This window comes from Astyanax mexicanus, chromosome 9 (assembly GCF_023375975.1).
Source record: "Astyanax mexicanus isolate ESR-SI-001 chromosome 9, AstMex3_surface, whole genome shotgun sequence".
Classification (NCBI taxonomy): Eukaryota; Metazoa; Chordata; class Actinopteri; order Characiformes; family Acestrorhamphidae; genus Astyanax; species Astyanax mexicanus.
This window is the reverse complement of record NC_064416.1, coordinates 25118560-25141584: the sequence shown is the minus strand read 5'-3', so window position 1 is coordinate 25141584 and position 23025 is coordinate 25118560. Positions and strand designations below refer to the sequence as shown.

The following is a 23025-nucleotide window of genomic DNA, read 5'->3' as shown; positions in this document are numbered from 1 at the left end:
AGAAACACTGAACAGAATCAATGTCTGTGAACTAAAGCTGTATCATCCAAAGACGAAGCCACTGACAATAAATGTTGCAATTCATTTAGAAATCGAGGGACCACAGTCTGAAGTGGAGAGGCACACAGTCCATTGTGTTATATCAAGTCCAAAGTCAGTGCAATGCTTTCCCAGAAAATTTTTACAGCACTTTATGCTTCCCTCTGCTGACAACTTTTATGAAGATGTGGATTTTATTTCCCAGCAGGACTTGGCATACTGCCCACACTGCCAAAAGTACCAGTTGGTCTTATATAATATTTTATTTTTCTGTGATACTGTTTTTTGGGGTTTTCAAAAAGTAACGTTAACTTTTTAATGATATTCTCTGATATTTTATGATGCACTAGTACTTCTCTCAGACTGTTGTTCTTTGATTCTGTGCAGAACATCTGGAACGCCTAGGTTAAAACCTCTTGAACGGTTAGTTCAGAATAAGAGTGATAAGTGAGTCATTGCTACAATGCTTCAAAAGCCGTTTTAAACAGAGAGAAATCAGCTTTATGATCTGTAGAATATAACTGCTGCTTTCCTTATCAGGAAAAGTGGGAGCATGTTGATGATGTCATGCAGTCAGAAAGAACAACAAGAGCCCCTCTCACAGAGACTCAGAGCCACAGCCACCAGTTTAGCATTACTATCACCTCCCTTTACAGATAACAGGCTCAGCGAGGCTGAACCCAGTCAGGCTCGGACAGTAGTTTAGAGGTCAGCGCGGGGTTTAACCCGCTGGCTGGAGATAAACGCGCTCGGTTAAAGTGTGTCTCTGTAGTTTTGTCTAGGTCCGGACAGGAGCGCTAATGCTAACCTGCAGCGCTGCGTTAGCTTCTGTGTGTTTTTGTCCACTTAGCTAACCCACCTAACGCTAGCTAACATAGCCGGGCTTACAGAGCCAGGGATCCAGCTTTAGAGCTGCATGTAATTTGCATTGTGAACGGCACGATAACTAATATTTACCAAGCTGTTCAGGTTAGCTTTGTCTATTTTACCCTTCAGTCCATCATAATGCAGTGCTTCGAGGGGCAGCCGGTATGCTGAGGTAAGAAAGAGCATTTTACCGGTTAGCAACTGTTGACATGTTTAAATGCTAACTATTCAGATAACTTAGCTGTCTCACACACACAGTGTAACGTTACAGTGATCAGATCGCTGTCTTTTTAACCCTCCTGTTATGTTCATTTGTCAGGAACAGCAGTGGTGTTCCCCGGTTAATTTGACCCAGTGCATGTTTAATTAACCACAAGATGTCTGAAAAATGCTAACAAACAGTGTGAAGTGTGAGTATTTCATTACTAACTCTATTGCTAATTGTTCTATCATTATTTAGTGCAATGGTGTTCCTTACCTCTAACAGGTAACGGTTCAATTAGGATAATTCACTCGTTTTCCATAATAAAATACATGTGCAAACCTTTTTAGATGTTTCACTACATTTGAAAGACCAACATATAACATTGAAACATTAAAATTGCAATTTAGTTTTAGTTTTAGTTTTTGCAGGGGGTGGTTGCAAATATGTGATATGAACCATTTCTTATTATATGTTGATTACATTAATTAAGGCAAGCAGAAGAAGTTTTATACTGAAAAAATACTTTTAACTATTTTTTCTAGATCTTCAAACTTTCAATTTTGACCCATAACATAACAGGAGGGTTAATTAAAGAGTAACACATAGTAAATTCGTGTTACTTGTAAGATAAGCACCTAAAATAAAACAGTTACAAATTATACTAACCTACATATTTATATTCAGCTCCGTGAAGAATTAAGGGATCACTTCAAGATTATCAGTTTCTCTTTATTTGCATTATTTGAGGTCTGAAAGCACTTCATCTTTTACATTATTTTGACCATATCTTATTTTCTTCAAATAATGCTCTAAATGACAAATATGATCTACATCTCTCTTTTTAATTAAAGAGTAACATATTGTATTGTCTAGTTTAACATGTAAGAAAAGCACCTGAAATAAAACAGTTAAAATTATTATACTAGGTTATATGTTTATATACTGTATATACATATACACAGTCAATATACAGCTCCGTAAAGAATTAAGAGACCACTTCAAGATTATCAGCCCAAGGACTCTTAATTGGTGTAGCACAGCATCATTACCCAGACCTGGAAATGAACCCCAGTCTCTCACCTGGTAGCTCACTGGCAGGCGGCAGTGTTACCCACTGCACCACACCAGCCACGTTGTCATACCTATAAATAGTAAAAGCAGTGAAACTAATTATTTGAAATGGTCTGTTAACAAAAAAAAAGAACCCATGTTGATATATGTGACACAGACCCTTTAAAAAAAAATGCATAAACTGTACACTGTGCTCTCTCACGACAGGTGGAAATGTCTCAGTGAATGAGTGTAACAGAGGCATGAGCTCTTTAGAGCTTTAGGACTGATGTGTGAGATCATGCCTCCAAGGAAGAGACCTCTTGTTCCTGTAAGCACAAGAAGACGGCTGAAGGCGGACGATGATTACTTTCCTTTTAACTTTCTGCCAGTCGAATGCCAGCTCCACGTGCTTTCGTTTCTCAGTGAGGTGGACAAGTGTAACTCCGCTCTTGTGTGTTCTAGCTGGAGCCGCCTGGTGCGCTCTGGAAAGCTCTGGAGAGTGGCAGACTATTCTCGACGTGGTGTGTTCCATCTCGGACAGGAAGGACTGCTTGTGTCCAACAGGGAATTCGAGCGCTGGAAGTCATGGGTTCACCATTACACACACCACCTCATATCCCGTGGGGCCAGTCTGCTCACCCTAAAGGCAAGCTTTGACTTGGGGGACCAGTGCAATAAATGGGGAGAGCTACTTTCTCACCTGCTGGAGAATGTCCACTGCAGGGATCTCAGTCATTTAGACTTGAACTGGACGTTCACCCTGCTGGAGCCGCTGGACCTCCGCGTTCACTCCAGCTCTAGCTCTCACCAGGACAACATCACCAAAATGGACCAGGTCAACAACTTCCAGATCCTTTTAGCCAGACTAGCTCAGAACTGTCCGCGAATCACCAAGATGCGCCTGCACTTCGACTGGTCAGAGTCATCGGTGGCTTTGATAACTCAGTTTCAGCACCTCCGCGTCTTAGAACTCAAGTACTTCTGGGTATTTAAAGGCGTAAGCCCTAGCACCTTGCAAACACTGACCAAATCGTTGCCTAACCTGAAGTCCCTTACTCTCCATGTGCTCGTGCCACTTCGGAATCTGGGCATTTCATACACTCTTGAATCCCTATCCCTGGAGTTCCTTGATGTCTCCCCCAGCCGAGGTTTGGTCTTCTCTTGCCTCAAACTGCCTGCACTCAGAGAGCTGCGGGCCAAAAAGATTGTGCGGGGGATAACTTTGGACCGTCGCACCAGAATCCGGATCCAGAGCAGGTGGCCTTGCCTTTATCAAGTCTTGCGGGAAGGAACGCCCAAGCTGCAGGCTCTCAACAATGAACGGCTCCTTCCCAACTGGAAAGAGCAGAGTTACGGAGAGCTTACTTCCATTCTCCAGCAGTCCTGCTACTGCCTCCAGCATCTAGACAGTTGGCTCTGGTGAATAAAAAAAAACTAGAAAAGACTGTCTAGATTTTAGACAAGATTGCACACTTTTATGAAATCATGGTGCCCATCTACAGAGGTCAGAATAGAAGAATCCCCTACATAGGACAAGTGTCTATCACATATTCAAAGGATCAGTGTGGTTGCAGGTTTATCAGCAATGTAGGAACACACATGATCAATTAAATATATTAAATAAACCAGTGGAGTCAAGCCTGAAAACCTGCGGCTATAATGACCCTTTAAAGATAAAAACTGGACACCCTATTTAAACTAAAACAGAAATAAATATGAAGCACCATTTTGGACCAAATGTTCACTGATTCACAGCTAAGTAAACGACTTGAAAAAGAAGAAACAATAAGCAAAAAAATCAGGACAGTATTATTCTTTTTGTTGATGTTGTTATTGCCTTCACAAAATGAAATGCCCTAAATCTTTTTCTGTTCTTGTTTCATGGCTAGGCTAAATCCAGACTAAAGACCAAATACTCCTAACCATCAGCAAAAGTTGATCCAGTTTTCTGTAGATGTAGCTCCATGTCTTGTCTGTTGAAGTGAAGTACTGTGCAATTGTATGAAAATATTCTGTCATCATGGTCAACAAGGAAAGGAGGGCTGGGTTTCCCTAAAGCCTTTTAGCAAAAGGTCATTGTTAAACAGTTTGGTGAGCATCACATTTAAATGCTCTTTCTATCATTTGCAATGATCGTAATAAAACCAAGCTTCTCATTTTGGAAGCCTTGGTAATCTTGCTAGCCTAGATGACTCCTGAAATATATGCTAGCTTACCATAAGGGGGAAGCAGTGAGTGTTGAGATGTGTAATTGAGTGAGTGTGATTCAGATTTGATTTAATTCATCTGATATTTCTTTTATTTTTAAATTCCAGAAGTAAAGAAAGAATAGTGTTTCAGTAACAGCATAATGCTTTAATATTTCAAACCATCAGTACATTCATTTTTAAACTTTGCCTCAGATATTAGTCTTAATCGTTTTATTTGAGTATAACTTGAGTAATTATACTCTCATGTCAGCACTAGATTGAACATGTTTAAAAGCCAGGTGTATCATTTCAGCTGGTATTGTTCAATAATTAGAAGTCTTTCTATGCACAGGGAGTTTCTGCATCTTATGCTTTACTTGCAGTAATAATTTAAGAATCTCTCCAATCTAGATTTTATAATCAGAAAAAGCAGCTTTGAATTGAACAAATCCTTTGAGGTAAATTTCAGATAGCTGCACTAGACCAAGGACTATGCTCACATTAATATTAATATGTACAGAGATTATATGCTATAATGTGGTTCTGTAAAGGATCTCTGATAAGAATCCCATCTTTTTTTAATGAAATCAAACCCTATAATCATTTACTGAAGCCAGAACGGCTTTGATTTGTTTGTAGATCCAAAGACTGATGGAGCAAGTGATGTGTATTTTTATGAATAGAAAAAGTGTGGCTTTGTGTGGAAAGTTTTTTGTTCTGTCATTGTTTTCTTGCGCATTAAGCATTCCTCCACAAGGAGAACTATATGTGTAATACTTCATACTTATCCATAGAGGTCCCCTCAGTCTCAGTTTTGTATTCCAGATATTACAGTCAGAATGTCACTTTTACCCTGTTCAGTTTGTTTTTGGCCCTTGCACTGATTTTTTTTTTAATGGCTAGGGAAAACCATGTAATGCAGTGATTATGGAATATTGCCTGGAATTGTTATCAGCTGCCAGAATAAATCCAGTTTTATTGGACAGCAATGTAAGCCTCACCGTGTCTCTGTTTATTACAACACCAGTGTCTTTATGGCTGGCATCACAAGTTAAAAAACACAAATAAAACTTTAGTTCCTGGTCTTCCATAGATGTACTTTATTGTTGTTACTTTATTGTTGAAGAATTTGATTTGGGTGTTGGGTTGAAGGTATGTTTAGGATTAGCTGTAGGTCCAGGGATATATTTATAGGGTACGGATTTGTTAGACGATAGATATTTATGTAAAAGTTAAAATACCAGTTTACAGGAGATTATTTTTTAGAGATTTACTGAAATAATGCAAAAGTTAAACAATTAAAAGTAAGCGCCTCGTAAAAATCCTCTTAACCTTCTTGTTGTTTATTTCAGGTTAACTAGTTGTTTAACTGTCATATTATAAATCCACACTAATGATCAAACTTATACAACTAGTTTTTTTGTGTTTGCACCAGATCCAGAATTACATTTGGAAAATTTGCCATATTACATAATTCATATTTAAACACATCAAGGGACAACAGAATCAAAGACAACCATGTTCACTGTACTTGTGTTGGACACAGATGGAACGTGGCTTCAAACTTAGTCATCTGTGCAGTAAACACACACAAACACACACACACCTGGGTTTAGAACTCACAACCCACATCCCAGTCGCTTAGTTGATGCTAGACAGTTATGGTGTTTCTGGTGGTTTCTAAGGTGTATCAGGTGGTTGTTTAGGTGTTCTGAGAAGTTGTTGTGGTACCTAATGTGATTGGTTGAGTATTATTAGTGTATTTGAATCATGCACACCCAATAAAGTCCTAGTGGAAGAGGAGTGCCTGAATTCAGATACTGCATTATATTTAATTATGTTAGAATTTGTTACATTATGTATACTTATAATGACTGGTCATTTTTGTTCAGGAACACCAACGATGTACAAAAGTTAATTAAAACACACATAGTTTAATATATACAAATGTAAAAAGTATATTGTTTTGTGTTTAGATGTCCAGTGTGAACACAAGCATGAAAATTCATGATATTGAACATTTCATGAACATTTTTTAGAGATCAAATTTGATCAGTACATAATAGGTGGGTTAATTGTATCAGTAAATGAGGGCCATAACAACAAATGTGAACATTAATCCAAAGTAAATGCTTAATGTTTGCAAAATAAAAAAAAACCAGCTGACCTCAAATGTGACCTCAAAAAGTGAGCAAATGTAATCTGATTATATGAACTTAAATTTTGCCAAAGACTAATAAGAAGGGTGGACTAGCTCATTACTCTTTTCTTGAATGTGTTTCTCATAATCTTGACAGCCATTTTAACATAAATAAACATGTATATATACTATTAAGCAGAACCTTTTAAGTAGTTTTAGTAGCCAGAAAAATTCAACTTTTTTACGTAACAGTATGCCAGGTTCACACGATGGCAACTTTACAGAGGAAAGAAAAAATAGATAACTTCTTTTGAAAGTCTATATATAATATTTTGGTACATGTCTTTTGGTCCATTCATCAATTTTTACTAAATAAAAATACAAACAAAAATATATATGTTGCTTTTTTTCCTCTTTTTAAACCCACATTGTTATTAAATTGTTACAATTGTACAATTGTTTAGTTTCACATTCATTTAATAAGGACAGGAATTGGTTTAAATAAAAATCATACTGATATTTGTGTCTAAACTCAAACGTGTGTCTTACACATTAAGAGAAATCATCTACGGAAGTATCTTAAATGACGCATTTCTTTTAGACATTCCTTCATCTGAACATGTAATCTTTAGACTAGTTGAGTAATTTAGAGGTTATGACTGTGTGCTGTAATCCAGGAGGTGATTTACAAGAAACACAAGGAAATGTTTTCCCCTTTGATCAAAGTACGACCAGGTTAGATATTGTTCATGAACCATAAAGACATAAACATCCTAGTAAATATTGTTGTAAAACAAGGTACAGGTAGTTACACTCTTTGTCCAAATGGTTGTGGACACCTGTACCTCTGTTTTCCTTTGAATGCACCCATTACTGTGTAAATGGTCACATACAGCTTGTCTAGTCTGTAGAATGTTGAAAAATATTGCCAATAGAATAAGACACTCTGGAGAAGTTAAACATGAACCCCAGCATTGAGCTTTGGAGCAATGGAACTGCGCCCTCTGGAGTGACTGTAACTCAAGTCAATACTTTTGTGGAGTGGAAGATGAGCTTGGTTTGAAGTGAGGTGGCGTGGTGATCATCCATGTATTCTGACCACATAATGCCCTTAATTCTAGTGGAAACTTGGACAGTAGAGACAGTTACTCCAACAATTCTATTTAATAACCTTGATTTCAGAAGAAATGATGAACAAGCAGGCATCCTTGCACATTTGCCCATATAGTTTACTTCAGTTTTTGCTTCAGCAACACTATGACACCCACAGGTGGTCATTTTTCACCACTGAGACTGTTTGTCTTGATGTCTCTATACTTTCCTTTGCGTTTCCATTGTAACACACCCAGTTCCTTTCTGGTGCACAGAAACGTCCCGAGGCCCGGACGTGTGTTATTTGTTTTTACCACAGCCAGGCTTTTCTTTTTTCTATGTTTCTATCTTCTCTCTCTTCAAGTTAAGAATGTGCAAGTACAGGGAGGGGAAAAGAGCTCAAATCTCCTCCCCTAACACTCTCCTCACAGAAACACATGCTATCAATTTTACTTGCATGAGCTGCAGGTCAGAAGTGGTGGAAAACTAAGGTTGTCAGTGTCTTCTCTATAGAAAATTCAAAATCCAAAGTTTTAAGGTAAATTCATGTGAGGATCTCTGGGCTTGTGGCTGTCGGCATGGTTTCAAACAGCTGGATCATTCATCTTCAAGACTTGTACATGATCTAGTAGTGTGCACAGTATGGAATACCCAGTGGATACACATGGAGACTTCTCCTCTTTCTCTGGTTTTGTGTGGTAGAGCTTGTGCACATCTTTTCTTCTCACCGGCATCTTCTAGCAGGTTGATCATGTTTGGAGGGTAACAGCTTTCTCTGGTGACATTCTCCTTGGATTGGGGAAATCAGATTCAAACATCTTCTCTGCTTGATCATCCTTGCTAGTTAATGTGTAATCCCATGGAAGGTGGTGCTTTCATGCCATTGAGCGTGCATGTTTCCTGGATTTATGAGAAGGTTCAGAGTCTAATAAAGGGACACGGGTTTCTTACATAGCTTCCAGTCTTTCAGCAGGGTCTCTCAGAAAGGACGAACATGGGTAAGGGAGTGTACATCTCCAAGGGCCTGGCTATAGCCACAGTGGTGCTCACTGTTTCTGCAGTTAGTGGCATTGTCTTGATGGTCGTCATGTACCAGCTTCAGATAAAAGAAAATCCACCAAAAGTGCCACCGACACTTATTCCTACTACACCGATTCCGACTGGACCTCCCCCGAATCTGAGACTTCCTGACAATTTGATTCCAGAGAGATACGAAGTCTTCCTTCAGCCTTACTTCTATACGGTGCTTGAAAACAACACAGTACAGTCTCATGTTTTCAAAGGGAACTCAACAGTGACGTTCAAGTGTGTGAAGGACACCAGGAGTATCTTCCTTCATGCCCTTCAGCTGTCTGTAAGCAATGTCAAGGTGACTGATTCTGTCACAAGAAAGAATATAGAGGTGGAGAGGTATGAAGTGCATATCAACAAAACCAATTTCTTCGAGATCCAGTTGAAGGAGGTTTTGAATGGAAATGGGAGCTATTATGAACTTTTCACTGAATTTGAAGGGGAGCTCCTTGACGATTTGGCTGGTCTTTATATGAGCCGCTACACAGAGAACCCAGTTAATGAGGATGATGATCAAAAACGGTAAGTGTCATTGCTATTGTTCATTTACATTCAGCTACACATCTTCGAGTGTGTGTACTCATTAGGCACTAGTCATGTAAAACCTATTTACTTTTGTGGAAGAATTTGAAAAGTCTTTCAAAGTAATTTAATCACGCATCAGCTGAAGTCCAAGAGACGTGCTGCATGTTCTCCTGAAGTTGTACATCACTGCAATGTATAGTAGATCTAGATCTGGACCTCAGATGATCTTACAATTTTAATTAAAACAAAAAGCGTTGAATAATATAATGAATCATTTTAAAATTTATAAAAAGGTGCTAAAGGTGCTAAACTTAACTTGAATAAATCAGAATGTGTATGGAATGGAAATCACGAGAAGAAGTTTAAAATTGATGTTCCAGAAAAGGACAAATAAAAAATGTAAGAGATTCATTTTGATAATATTAATTGTGTAGAAAGTAACGAAAAAAAAGTAAGGACCTTGTTTCTGAAGTGCATGATCATTCCACTGAAACTTAATTCACAGCAATTCAAGTGAATTCTCACACTCTTTTAGCACAATGATCAGGGACATTTAGAAACTCACACATTCCATTTAAATATCATATTACCCAAGGCAATCTCTTGTCTGGAGCAGTATTTATGTTCTCTGCTCCGAAGTGTTTATTGTAAAAGGAGCCCCTAGTCCAGACCCTCACCTTTTCCTGTGGACCGTCCCTTAGCTTTGCTCTAAACAGCAAAACATTTTTTCTGGATAGCTTCTAATTGTCAAAAGAATGATGGGACATGGAATTATGCTTTGGAATGTCTGGATTTCCTGTCTGTGTTTTGTGTGTGTGTGTTTACAGTTTTTGGTAAATATCTTTCCCCAACAGATTTCTCATGGCAAGCCAGATGCAACCCACAGATGCAAGGAAAGTATTTCCTTGCTTCGATGAGCCAGCTTTGAAGGCAGTGTTCAGTATCACCATTATCCACAGGCCTGAAACCAAAGCCCGATCAAATACCCCAGGTAAGACATAGTTATGGGGCTTAACTCGACCGCACATCCATATAACTGTCTGTTTAAACAAATGTTATGTGTGCTCACGTAGAGCACAACAGAAATGAGTATTATAAAAAGTAGACTTAAATTCTCTGTAATTGACATGATTTCACTTTGAGCTGGAAAGATTTGAAACTAAAGATTCCATCTTACATCTCACAGCATAATATTATATCATATTTTTGTGTTTTTTCACTTTCAACAGGAGAAGGAAAATATACGGATATAGATGGAGAGCAATGGATTGTTACAAAGTTCGAGCCAACCCCTATCATGTCTACGTATCTCTTGGCGTTCACAGTCAATCAATTCACCGATAAAGAGGTCAAACTTGAAAACAAAGAAATAAGGGTCTGTTTTTAATTTTCTCTTGAGTTTAAATAATAATTATTGTATTAATATTATTATGGCAGTCAACATTTTGGACACACCTTTTCTTTTAATGTTTTTCTTTATTTCTTTACTTAATATTAAATATATCAAAACAAATAAGGGACACATGGGATTATGTGGAAACTTAAAAAGAGTTTATCCTCCACAATCCCCTGATCTAAACCTCTAAACTGAGATGGTGATTTGGGATGAGCTGGAGCTTCACAGTGTAAAAAAAAAAGCAGCAACTATTGTTCAGCACCTCCAGTAACTCCTTCATGAGGCTGAGAAAACATTTTTAGGTGACTTTACCTCATGAAGTCACTAAAATACCAAGAGTGTTCAGATCTGTCCTCAAAGCTATATGTGGTACTTATAATAATCTAAAGTATAAAACATATTCTTTTTGTTTACAAAATAGTTTCACATTTACAATCCAACACATTGAATGGGAAGAGCTTTGTCCAAACTTTTGACAGGACCGGATTATTCTTAAACAAATACTTTGAATTGTAACAATAGTTTTTGTGACTTGTTACACTGGGGATTTTTTTAAGGAGATTTTATATGTAAAATAATAATAGTATAAAGAGGTAGAAAGTAAATGATAAAAGGTTAATGTTTCCAACACTGGTAAGACTACATGAATATAAATTTTGATGCCAAAAGACACGCTTGATTCATCCCATCCTTCTGTACCTACTATCTGGCATATCATTTAAACTCTGATAATTCACATTGCATTGCCATGATTCAGTATTACAGTATTACAAGATAACACCTCACAATTTTTATAGGTGTGGTTGTTCCCAAGCTGTTCCCTAAGGGAACATGTTATGATCAATTTAAATACTGCTGTCCTGTGACTTTTGGCATGTTAGTGTATAATACAGTTCAATAATAAAAAAAAAATAGAGAAAACTGAACCCCACAAAAGCTGAATCATCTGGTGTTTTTAAATTAATGGACTGACAAACCCAGAGCTCAGAACATTTTTGATAAATTAGATGGTAAAAAAACAGAACATTTTGGAGACATTTTGTAAGATGTTTTACGTCTCCCTAAGATGACTTTAAAAGCTGAAAGCAGATGTCTTGATGATCTGGATGAAAAAAAAAACTAAAGTAAGGGGTGGTCTTAAATGTTTAATGAATAGTGTGTATATGTTGCAGTAATGTGTGCGTGCTGCACCATATATACACTATTCTCTAAAAGATAGAGCCTACTCTTTACCCTTGGGGCCTGTGGGTTTAATCCTTGCTCTAGTTACCTCTCTGTTTTTTTCCCACCACATAAAAACACAGGGTAGGTGAACTCACCATAATACATAATACCCGCTAGGTATAAGTAACTAAAGATTGATTTATATTTTCCAAATTGAGCGCTGTGGAAAGGAGGGGGTGAAAACATGTTTATACTCACCTGTGGCATGTATCTAAAGTGCCTGTACTTTCTGATTTCTGCCCCATCTTCTCTTCAAATGTTTTAATTGTCCTACATGGCCTCCGCGTACACACAGCCGTGTAGTAAATAAAAACCCATGTGTGTGGTGTGGCAATTGAACAATGTACAGAGCTCACTATTGGCTAGTTCCCTGGCCACAGAGTATTCGGTACAGGATTCTGAACCCACTGTGACCCACCGTGCCCAGTAATCATTACACTTTTGCTTTAAAGCTTTGTTTTTGCAGTACTCATCTGCCATTTGTTATCAGAGGTATTTAGAGCAAGTCTTTATAAGACACACACTGTTTGTGTATTGTGGTAATCTCACAAATGACTGTATGTGGTATTGATTTTGAGTTTGTTTTCTGAACCAAAATTTTAATAAATAATCAATGGATTTCAATGTGTCTTCTAGATATGGGCCAAACCTGAAGCTATAAATGCTGGCCATGCCAGTTATTCATTGCAAATCACCAAGGACATTCTGGCTTTCTATGAGGAGCTTTTTGGTTTGAAATATCCGTTAAGAAAACTAGGTAAGCAAAAAAGCAGAATTTCATATAACAACACAAAAATCCTTAAAGAAGTGAGTTTTTCAGGAAAAATGTCAATTCTATGTTTCTCTTCACAGATCAGATTGCCATTCCAGACTTTGGTGCAGGTGCTATGGAAAACTGGGGTCTAATTATGTACCGGGAGACTGCCCTACTGTATGAGGAAGGTGTATCATCCACCTCCAATAAGGAATGGATTGCCACTGTGATAGCTCATGAACTGGCTCATCAGGTACAGCTAGTTTAATTTTTTTGTAATTAATTTGATCCAATGTAATTTAATCCAGTTCAGTAAAGAAAGAGGCCTGAAGGAGGGAGGGTTTTAGGCAGAGGCACAAAATGCATAATCTAGGGTCTATATCTTCTAGAGTGTGGGTAAAACTGGATGGAACAGATGTTTAAAAGTGGGAACAGAAGTTTAAAATTTTATCATTGACAATAAAATAATATTGTCTAATTTTGCCCTGTATCATCAAATACAGTTTATCCTATGTTAAATACACCTATAGGACACAAAATCACATTTATCAATCCAATGGCATTGGAGATTCTTATTCAGCACTACATCCCATTGTTTTTACAGAAAAAGTGCACCCTTTGGACACTTTTTAGGCGGAGTGATATAGAAAACCTTTCATAACAACGGCATTTTCTATTGGAAGCTAAGAAGGGCACCAATAGATGGGCACTTATTAAGGGCTATTATTAAAATTAATTGATCTGCAAAGCACATCATGATAATTTATAGCAAGAAGGGGCAGACAATATTTTTTTGTGGGCGACCAACAGGGCACGTTGTGCAAAAAGGTTAAAATTATGATTTATTAAGAAATGTTGCTATTTTATGTACTAAGAGTCTTTGTGTGTTTATGACTCTCACTTTATAATCTTCTGCCCTGTCATTTCAGTGGTTTGGAAACCTGGTCACAATGAAATGGTGGAATAACCTGTGGCTGAGTGAAGGATTTGCAACATACATCTCATACCTCGGAGTGAACAAAGTGGAGCCAACCTGGGACATAGTAGGTTAAAAAATAAAATAAAATTAATTAAATTATTAATGTAAGCTATATTTCACAATTGGCACTAAATGTTACCAAAAGTTGTGCATATCAATCTATTTACTAATCATTTATTGTTCTTTGGTAAGCTTTATTTGTATTTCGAATAGCATTTTAATCAGACACTTCTTCGTTCTGAGTGCAACAATTTTTTTGGACGACGAGTGAATATTTATCTGTTTTTGTTTTTGTGATTTCCCTTTGGTGGTGCACTTATTTTTCAACTTTTTTTTAAATATTAAAATCTAAATATTGTGATGCATGCTGTTCCAGAATTATATTTTCTCTATGGCATATCCAGCCACAGGACTTACACATATAGCTTTGTTCTGTAATTTCCAGTTGGATCTTATTGTTCTGAAAGAGGTCCAGCCTGCCATGGAGGTCGACTCTCTAAACTCTTCACACCCTCTCAGCTCCACAGAGGCTGAAATACAGACTACGGCTGAAATCTCAGATCTCTTTGACAGTATCAGCTACAGCAAGGTCAGTCTAAAGTCCTCTCACAGCCTATTCTGTTGATTGTGTTTATATTTGCTGAGTATGTTTATATTTCTGTAATAGTAATGTTTATATGTGTTTTGAAACCCACATAATTTTTCCTTGCCTTGCATGTGATTGCAATAGGGTGCAGCTGTGCTCAGAATGCTGTGTGCTCACATAGGAGAGACCGCGTTTTTCGAAGGCCTTAAGGTGAGAGGAGGCATGCCTGTAGCGAGAGTAAATTACTGTTCAGGATATAGTTATACTACATTATACTATATTATTCTGTATAGTAATAATTTTCACTGTACAAATAATGATAAATAGCCTATTTTTGTGATCAATTATTTATTAGGTTGTATACACATACATAAACAACACACAAAATAGTGGTTATTTAGTAGTTTATTTTTTTATTTCTTGTGGTTATGTTTGTATTATTTCAAAAACAATTAATGGGTCAAAAATGAACCCTTATAAACTATTATCAATGAATGGAATGCATTTAGAGCAGGAACTGAGGCAGGGGTTGTATATTTTGGTTTAATTAATATAAGAAAATTAATAAAAATCAGTAATCAGTATTAAATCCACATGTGCTCATTAAAAATGTCATTACAAAACCACAGACATCAGTATGAAGTTGGTGCCTCCTTTGTTTGGTATAATAGCCTAGATTGTTGTGGGGAGGTGTTCCACTAGATTTTGGAACATGGCTGCAGGGAAACACTTACAGTACTTTACCTAATAACAGCATTAGTGCAGTCACGCCCTGATGGTGGAGGATAAGACCTGGCTTGCAGTTGGTGGAGCAATTCATCCTAAATGTGTTGGGATTATGAAACACAATAAACAGCGGAGCCTTTTTTATGAGGTTCTATTTATGCACTTGGTCACTGTTGAAAGTGTAGAGTTTTCGAGAATGGCACTGCATGCTGCAACATTTCCTCTCACTGGACCAAAGCCATCAAATCATGAAAAAAGCTCCAGATCATTACTCCTTTTCTACAGTTGGCATTATATATTCTGTAAATCAAGTAGTGCTCTCCTGGTGTCCTCCAAACCCAGACCTGTCCGTAGGAGTGTGGTTCATCACTCCAGAGAACCAATGTCATTGTGCATGGTGATCATGGTAAAATACTGGCCCAAAATGGCAAAAAAGAAAAAAGGCATACTTGGTTCTCAGCCAAAAAAGTGAAAAGACTGATTAATTTATACAAAACAATAAGGTTTTGATGATGTGATAAATTAATGTAATAAATAGAGTGTGTTGGTGTGTCTGCTAAGTATGTCACACTAACTATTTTTTGGGGATGATATACAGTATTGTCCCAGAAATAATGACATCTCACTTTTACTCTATTTTATGCCACAAATATTATAGTATGACAGACAGTATGAAACCCTATCACACCCTTACAAAAAAACAACAAATTTTTAATTAAACAAACCAGCAAAAAACATTTTAACATGCTTGACAGCTCCATTCTTTGAATTTGTGTGATTTCTAATTTATAATAACAGCACTGACAGTTGGCCAGGGCAGCTCTAGCAAGGCAGAGATCTTATTAGTTGGAAAACATGAAAATTTGTGACAGTGCCGCTCTGAACATTGTACTGTGTCAGGGGACTGTAAGCAAGGCCGGCCCACGCCTTTATGGGGCCCTAAGAAGAATTTCATTTGGGGTCTCCCATACCACCAGCTCACCATCAGATGCTTAATCTTTCTATACATCATTCCATTCTCTACACTGTGTGTGTAACATACCCACTATACCCACTACTGGTGTTGTCTGTATTGTTTTTAACCATAAAAGCGAAACAAAATTAACATTATTATTCTCATGAATTTTTACTTTTAAGAGTGGTGTGTAATTGTGGCATATTAATGTCATTATTTAAAAGTAACATCAGCAGAAAAGAAGATTAATCTAGTATTGGCATGCCAACTATTTAAATAATATAAAAAGTGATTTTGCAATTTAGTTTGTATTATTCAATGTTTTTTCTTGAAAATATCATTTTTATCACAATATCTTGATGCTCTTGGGGCCCCCCTATACGTATAATTTGAGTATGCCTTGGGCCGGCTCTGACTGCATGACTGTCTGCATGAGTTTATGCACTGCATAGTCTGTGAGTGTGGTTAAAATAGAAGTACTCTCTGCTTGTTAATGTCGTTTTTAATATTCATAGGTCTTTAAATACCTGCAACTGTATCAGTATACCTCGTAATACATCAAATATGGGTTACAGAGACATGCATTATTTAATTTAATTTAGATTATTTTGATTTTAAAATAGTTAAGGTCTGTTTATTAAATATTAAGCACTTTATCATTGACATGCTTTGGTAATCTCATATATACATGTATGTGTCTTTTTAGCTTTATCTTAAAAATAACCAGTACCAGAGCACCGATACCACTGACTTGTGGAAATACATGAAGGAGGTAAATATGAGCATGGCTATTTAAATTTTCAGATGCAAACAAATACAGACAGAGATTTTTTTTAATGTGATCAAATTTATTAACATAATGCATTGATTGATATCACTGAAACAGCCATACCAACATGTGCTTTCATTAACTAATCAAACACTTTTTACACTAATCACCCCTAATCAGGTCTCCACTGAGGATGTTGAAAGCATTATGTATGGATGGACAGAGCAAGTGGGCTATCCAGTTATCAGCATAAACACCAGTACTGGAGAGATCTGGCAGGAACAGTTCCTTTTAAACCAAACAGGCGACTACGGGTGAGTACCTAGCCATACAGGAACCTCTCAGAGTGTAGTCCTGAAGCACAGATCATTCAAACTTTATTGGATGCCAAAATGACCGTCAGAGTGAAATTCAATGCTGGTTTCACTGCAGGACATGGGGAGTTCAAAACAGAGGCTCTGTGGGCCACTTTAATTTCCTTCTTAAACAAAACAAAGTCCTGAATGCCTGGTGTTTATAGATGCAGGCAAGCCTTCCCTGTGGACATTGGTTCTGAGCCCAGTTCTTCTTATGCCCAATTTATCGAGTGACAGAAACATCTTGTGAATGCTCTATTTTTCTGTGTTCCCTGTAGGCTTGAATGGCAGGTTCCAATCAGATTTATGAAGTCCCCACTTTTTAAGGTAGAGAAAGAAGTACTGAGAGAAAAGGGTCCAGGTAAGACACACTTCATATTCCCTTTTGTTAAAATACAATTAGAGACAACTCTTTAGCAAATTAATATTAAAGTGGCTTGTTTTTTCTGTAGTTGCTAGGCCTGCCTATGACCTGAAACCCGGAGAATGGCTTCTGGCCAACATTAACTGCACTGGCTATTACCGAGTCAACTACGATGAGGAGAACTGGTATAAACTTATTGATCAGATGGAGACCGATCATCATGTGAGTATTTATTTATAGTCTTTGTAAAACTAATTTGAGGTTTGATTATTGTAATATTGTAATATTGTTTTTACATCATTTGAAATCCTCACCTGTCCTTGCGAAGTATTGCCAACACATCTGTCGTTGTGTATCAAGTGTTTTCCTGTTTGTTTGCTATTCTGTGTATGATTTCTGATTTGTCTATTTGGTCTACTCTTTCCTTTCATTTCATTCTTGCCGCTCTGGTTCTAGTTGTCCTGTTGGTTTTCTACTAGTTACTAATTTTTGCCTTTGTCTTATGCTTTCTGCCTTGTCCAGTCTAGTCCATGTTTGCCTTTTTTTCTAACCTGTCATAAGGTTTGTGTAGGTTTAACCCAGTTGTTTACCATCTCTACCATTAAAACCAATTGTTCTAAAATAAATGACATATTAAACATTGAGAATGTTTGCACTTTTAGAGAGATGAAGACCTGTATTACAGCAAAGTTCACTTTCTATTTTACAGTGTAATGTTTATTTTATAGGATATCCCACTCATCAGCAGGGGCCAGCTAATTGACGATGCGTTTAACCTTGCTCGGTATGTTCTTTTCCATTTACGTCCCAGTAGTTCCATAATCCTCATATTGTACAGTATTTGAAAACTGTAATATTCATTACTTGCATTTCTTCTAAAGGGCCAAATACGTCAATGTCACTTTGGCACTGAGCACCACAAAATATCTGATAAATGAGACTGAATACATTCCGTGGGAGTCGGCCCTGAACAACCTGCAGTATTTTATCCTCATGTTTGATCGCTCTGAGGTCTATGGCCCCATGCAGGTGAGTGAAATCAGCAGCACCTGGTGAAATCTGTGTGTGATCAGGACTAACTGTGTGCATATACCTTGTTATTTATTATTATTCTATATATTTATTTGCATACAGAAATATCTTCGGAAGCAAGTTGGGCCACTGTATGACTACTTTCAGGAATACACAGACAACGCGACTGTTCCAGAGAAACACTCCGAACAGTAATTGAGTTTCATAGTACTTATAATACCTAGTTATCAATCAATAATTCACAGTAGTTATGAGTAATTCATCATTGGTAATGGGAGATTCTTTGTTATTTATTATTACTTACTGAAGAATTTATAGTAGGTATTCATTATTCTGAATAAATCTTAATAATTACTGTAAAATCCATGGTACCATTATACATAATAGTTTCCCAATAGTTACTGAATTATACTTAGTGGTTGTGGCCTTCCTGATAATGGTTGTGTTGTTAATTGATAATTCATAGCAGTTCTTAAAAATAATAATTCTTAATAATTGCTTAATTGTTCATCATGGTTACAGTTATTAAATAATTAATATTATTTACTCTTCATTAATTTTAGTTTCTGAGTAATTTATAATAGTTGTCTAATAATTCACAGTTGATTGTTGGTACTAAATGATTAAGAGTAAAATAGATACTAAATCATTTATGTCAGTTAATAAATAACTCATAGTTGATGTGTCTTACCTTCCTCTCCAGGTTTAACCAGATAAATGCCATCTCAGTGGCATGCAGCAATGATGTTCAGGAGTGCACAGAAATGGCAACCAAACTCTTCAAAGATTGGAGAAACGGTACCAATCGGTAAATAACCATTATATTGTGAGATTAAACTGTTTCACATCTTTGTTGGTTTCCAAACAGCTATCAAGCCAAACAGCTATTAAGTGTTTTTTTGGTTTATTATTGTGACATAAGCCTGTACACACTTTTGCACCCCATTTATTATTATAGACAAAAGTCCTCAAAAATATGTTGTCATCTGCAAATGAATTTAATTTGAAAAATATGTTCAAAATATTATTTACTGAGTCCTGGTTCCTCCCAAGGTTTCTTCCTCTTAGTGTGAGGAAGTTCTTCCTTGCCATTTTTTTCACCATCTCCTTGGTGCTTACTCATAAGAGGCTTGGAGCTGTATCTTTGTAAAGCTACTTTAAAAAGCTCTTTATAAATAAATTTAAATCAATTTAAAATGTATAATGACATTATACTTCAACCAAAGCAAACTGAATTCAAATGCTAAATAGTGGAGGTTACTTTCTTTTTTCCAACAAAGGATCCCCCCAAACCTGAAGTCCACCATCTACTGCAGCGCCATAGCATCGGGAGATGAGGACGACTGGGATTTTGCATGGAATCAGTATGAGAAGGCTAGCATTGCCACAGAGAAGGACAAATTAAGATATGCACTCTCCTGTACCAAGAAAATGTGGCTGCTGAACAGGTAAAAGCACCTAAAAGTACTGCTTTAGTAATGCATATAGTATTCAACTTTACACAGAAATCATATTTTCAGAGCTTTAATCCCTTGAAAATAAGATATTATGAGATTGTAATGTCACTGATATCAGAGGTTACTTTATTAAAGGGGTGGTTATCCCAAGATGATGGGGTGGATAGGGCAAGTTTTAATAGCTTGATATTTTTTCATGGAAATAGCTATAATAATTGAAATGCCAATTTTTTTTTAAACATCTTGAAAACTATAAATATATGAATCAAAACCTCAAAGAAAACTGTATACACCTTTCAAGTGCAGTTTACAATTTCTCTATATTTTTAAGTTAAGTATAAGTTTTCATTCAGATAAAATTTGAAAAATGTATCACTAAACAGTGTTTGTGTGGAATTTAACACAAACGGCTCATTGTATTGATATGGATCCACCTACAATTTCACATTTGTTCTGTTTTCACTCAGATATCTTGAATACACTCTGGAACCCAGCAAGATACGGAAGATGGATGCAGTCTCTACCATAAACCACATTGCTAGAAATGTAGCCGGACAAGCTCTTGCCTGGGATTTCATCCGGGCCCACTGGACGGAAATAACTGAAGAGTGAGTAGAGGTTCCAACTGCACTGCTGAATAACACACTGACGGTTTCACCCGCTTATCATCGTCTCTCTGTGATGAAGTCATGAGTTATATAAAAGGTGCCAAAGATCAGGAGCAATTCACAGGTTGAAGGTTGAGTTCAGAAGTTAATGATGAGCCCTTAATGATTGTATGCAGTTTGTCCCTCGGTTGCCAAGCAACGTGATTATGCGTTCTTAGAACACCTATCTGACTCTCATTTCCTCCAAACAGGTATGGAAGTGGGCTAATGTCTGTTGGCAGTCTGATCGATGAAGTGACGGAGAGGTTCTCCACAGAGTTCGAGCTCCAACAGGTGAACTTCTCATGAACCTCCTGAAACTTCTCCAGCTTAAGAACAGCTTATGAACCCCGCTTCCCCTCAGTTCCCACAGTTATGAGCTCATACTCTCATCAGTGCTTCATTTAGACCCTGTTCTTCAGACTGTTGTAGTTTCAGAGCCCCATTTCAGTTCCTAACTCTCAACATCCTGCTGTACAAAAACACGCATATCTGACACGGGTTAACTTTACAACAGAAGGGTTTAGGTTTAGGTTCCATTTTCCAACAGAATGTTAAATGTTAATTCAAAGTGAAAGGCTACAATAGTGAATGACCTGCTTAAATCATTACTGACTAATTTCTAATAATTACTGAATATATGAAAGTATTTGTTGAATAATCTGTAGTCGTTACTGAACAATCTATAGTGATTACTGAACTTTTCAGAGTCAGTACTAAATAATTTGTAATAATAACTGAATATATTAAGGTATTTGTTGAATAATTTGTAATAATTACTGAATATATTATTTTTTTATTGAAAAATCTATATTCGGTACTGAACGTTTTATAATCATTACTAAATAATTGGTAATATATTGTGATATTTACTGAATATATTATAGGTATGGAACTTTAGAGTAATTACTGATTAATTAGTAGGCATTGCTGAATAATTTGTAATTACTGAATATATTGTAATATTTACTAAATAAATTATAGGTATGGAACTTCAAAGTAGTGATTAATTGGTAGGCATACAGAGTATACTATATGGTTTACTGAGTAATATGTAGTATTTACTGAATAATTCATACTCATTATTAAGCGATTCATATTAATTACTGAACAATCTGTTGTGATTACTGAATACGTTTTTGTATTAACTGAATGATTCAAAGTAATTGTTAATAGTTACTGACAGTTTGTGTTAGAATTGTGTGGAGTAAATGAAATGGCCAGAAAAACATGGGAATATTATTGTATGTCATACAATACATACTTTTTTTACACTTTTAATTCAGAAATGAATTCTGTTACAGTGTAATATTACAGTTACAGTTTTTTAACTGATATTCTACAGAAAGTTGTTTTAAAACTGCAGGCTGGGGGGGGGGGGCTGGAGTCATGTTAACAGCTGGATACTGCATGTACGTGGTTGTAGTGAGAGGTGTAGTTCAGCTGGTTGATATTAAGTCAGTTATACTGGAATAACTCGGAGTGCATGAGCTCATCTCATAACTGTACTGTATCTCTGTGCAGCTGAAGCAGTTCAGAAGGGAGCATTATGGTGACGGGCCCGGGCCGGCCGCTCGAGCCCTGGAGCAGGCGATCGAGAGAACTGAGGCCAACATTGAGTGGGTGAAAGAGAACAAACAGACTGTGATGAACTGGTTTCTACAAGAGTCAAAGGACCACTGAGTGTTCACAGGTCTGTGAAACCCTGTGCACGCGGAGCAGAGGAGAGCCGGCGCAATGAAAAACAGATGTAGAGCCATGGCATGGTGATGGAGACAACATCCTGTGTTTCGCAATGTTTCTTTTTGTCCCCCCTCAACGACCAAAGACTGTAAAGTTCATACGGAAATCCCATCATGTTAAATTCACAGTGGAGATTATGTGCCTTTTAAAATGACTGTTATATAATGGAAAACCCATTTCCCTAAAAATCCTATTCCTATTTTATGAAATGCCTTTTTTTCTATGGTCAGGATTTAAATAAGATTTTCAAATTTAATTTGAATTTATTTTTATTTTTATCAAGCACATGTTTATCTGTACAACTCTGCTTTGTTTACACAGATGAAGTGCCACTTACTAGGCATATTAAGCACTTTTTAAATGCAGTGTATATAACACTTGAAATAGTGTATTTTGTAAAAACAGAAATTGATGATTGATATAAAAGTATATATTTTGTGTATAAAATCTTTGTGCTAGTTTCTGAAGTAAAATAAACAAAATTTCTAAATATACATTTTGTTTGACTCCTGATTTCCTTTGTAAAGTAATGAATTGCTTTATTAGTAAACTGCATCAATGAAACCCTTCACATAAATACTGTATTCTTTTACATTGAAACACTTTTCCTAAACGCAAACATCATGTAAGATGTATCCATTTTTAACATACAAGCACTTTTCACAGCCCAGCATACAAACACAAAATCTGTGTTTAATTTGAGAGCAATAGGAAACTCTTTACATAAAGACAGGAATATTTTTGTTAAAATACCTTATGCTAAAGTAATTGCACTATTGTACTGATGAATTCATAATAATATACTTTACCAGTCCAAAGGTTGGACACCTTCCACCTTCTCCTTTCATCCAGACTA

The 23025-nt window shown here is 36.6% G+C and overlaps 2 protein-coding genes across 3 annotated transcripts; both read left to right on the top strand.

The window, feature by feature from the left end:
- Positions 1-602: 602 nt before the first annotated feature.
- Positions 603-5342, top strand: si:dkey-12e7.1 (F-box protein). Of its 2 annotated transcripts, XM_007256234.4 has the most exons (3): positions 603-1078; positions 1226-1316; positions 2390-5342. In XM_007256234.4, exon 3 carries the CDS (start codon positions 2451-2453, stop codon positions 3585-3587), a length of 1137 nt encoding a protein of 378 aa, XP_007256296.1. In that variant the 5' UTR covers positions 603-1078; positions 1226-1316; positions 2390-2450; the 3' UTR covers positions 3588-5342. The 2 variants fall into 2 exon arrangements, with proteins under 2 accessions (XP_007256296.1, XP_007256297.1); XM_007256235.4 differs by lacking the exon at positions 1226-1316.
- A 2700-nt stretch (positions 5343-8042) lies between these two features.
- anpeplb (alanyl (membrane) aminopeptidase-like b) lies at positions 8043-22663 on the top strand. The gene is made up of 20 exons (XM_007256236.4): positions 8043-9178; positions 10036-10172; positions 10411-10556; positions 12438-12558; positions 12654-12808; positions 13485-13598; positions 13980-14123; positions 14265-14330; positions 16508-16573; positions 16751-16884; positions 17205-17287; positions 17379-17512; positions 18019-18074; positions 18172-18319; positions 18425-18513; positions 19026-19130; positions 19603-19770; positions 20247-20387; positions 20639-20720; positions 21951-22663. The coding sequence occupies exons 1-20, from the start codon at positions 8580-8582 to the stop codon at positions 22107-22109; spliced, it is 2847 nt and encodes a 948-aa protein (XP_007256298.3). The 5' UTR covers positions 8043-8579; the 3' UTR covers positions 22110-22663.
- The last annotated feature ends 362 nt before the right edge of the window (positions 22664-23025 follow it).

What these genes read in the sequence shown, in the direction of transcription:
- anpeplb (XM_007256236.4), top strand. Translation starts at nt 8,580, where the DNA reads ATGGGTAAGGGAGTGTACATCTCCAAGGGCCTGGCTATAGCCACAGTG. An exon ending in ACAGTATCAGCTACAGCAAG is followed by an intron (nt 14,124 to 14,264) that starts GTCAGTCTAAAG and finishes TGATTGCAATAG; the next exon opens with GGTGCAGCTGTGCTCAGAAT. An exon ending in CGTTTTTCGAAGGCCTTAAG is followed by an intron (nt 14,331 to 16,507) that starts GTGAGAGGAGGC and finishes GTGTCTTTTTAG; the next exon opens with CTTTATCTTAAAAATAACCA.
- si:dkey-12e7.1 (XM_007256235.4), top strand. Translation starts at nt 2,451, where the DNA reads ATGTGTGAGATCATGCCTCCAAGGAAGAGACCTCTTGTTCCTGTAAGC.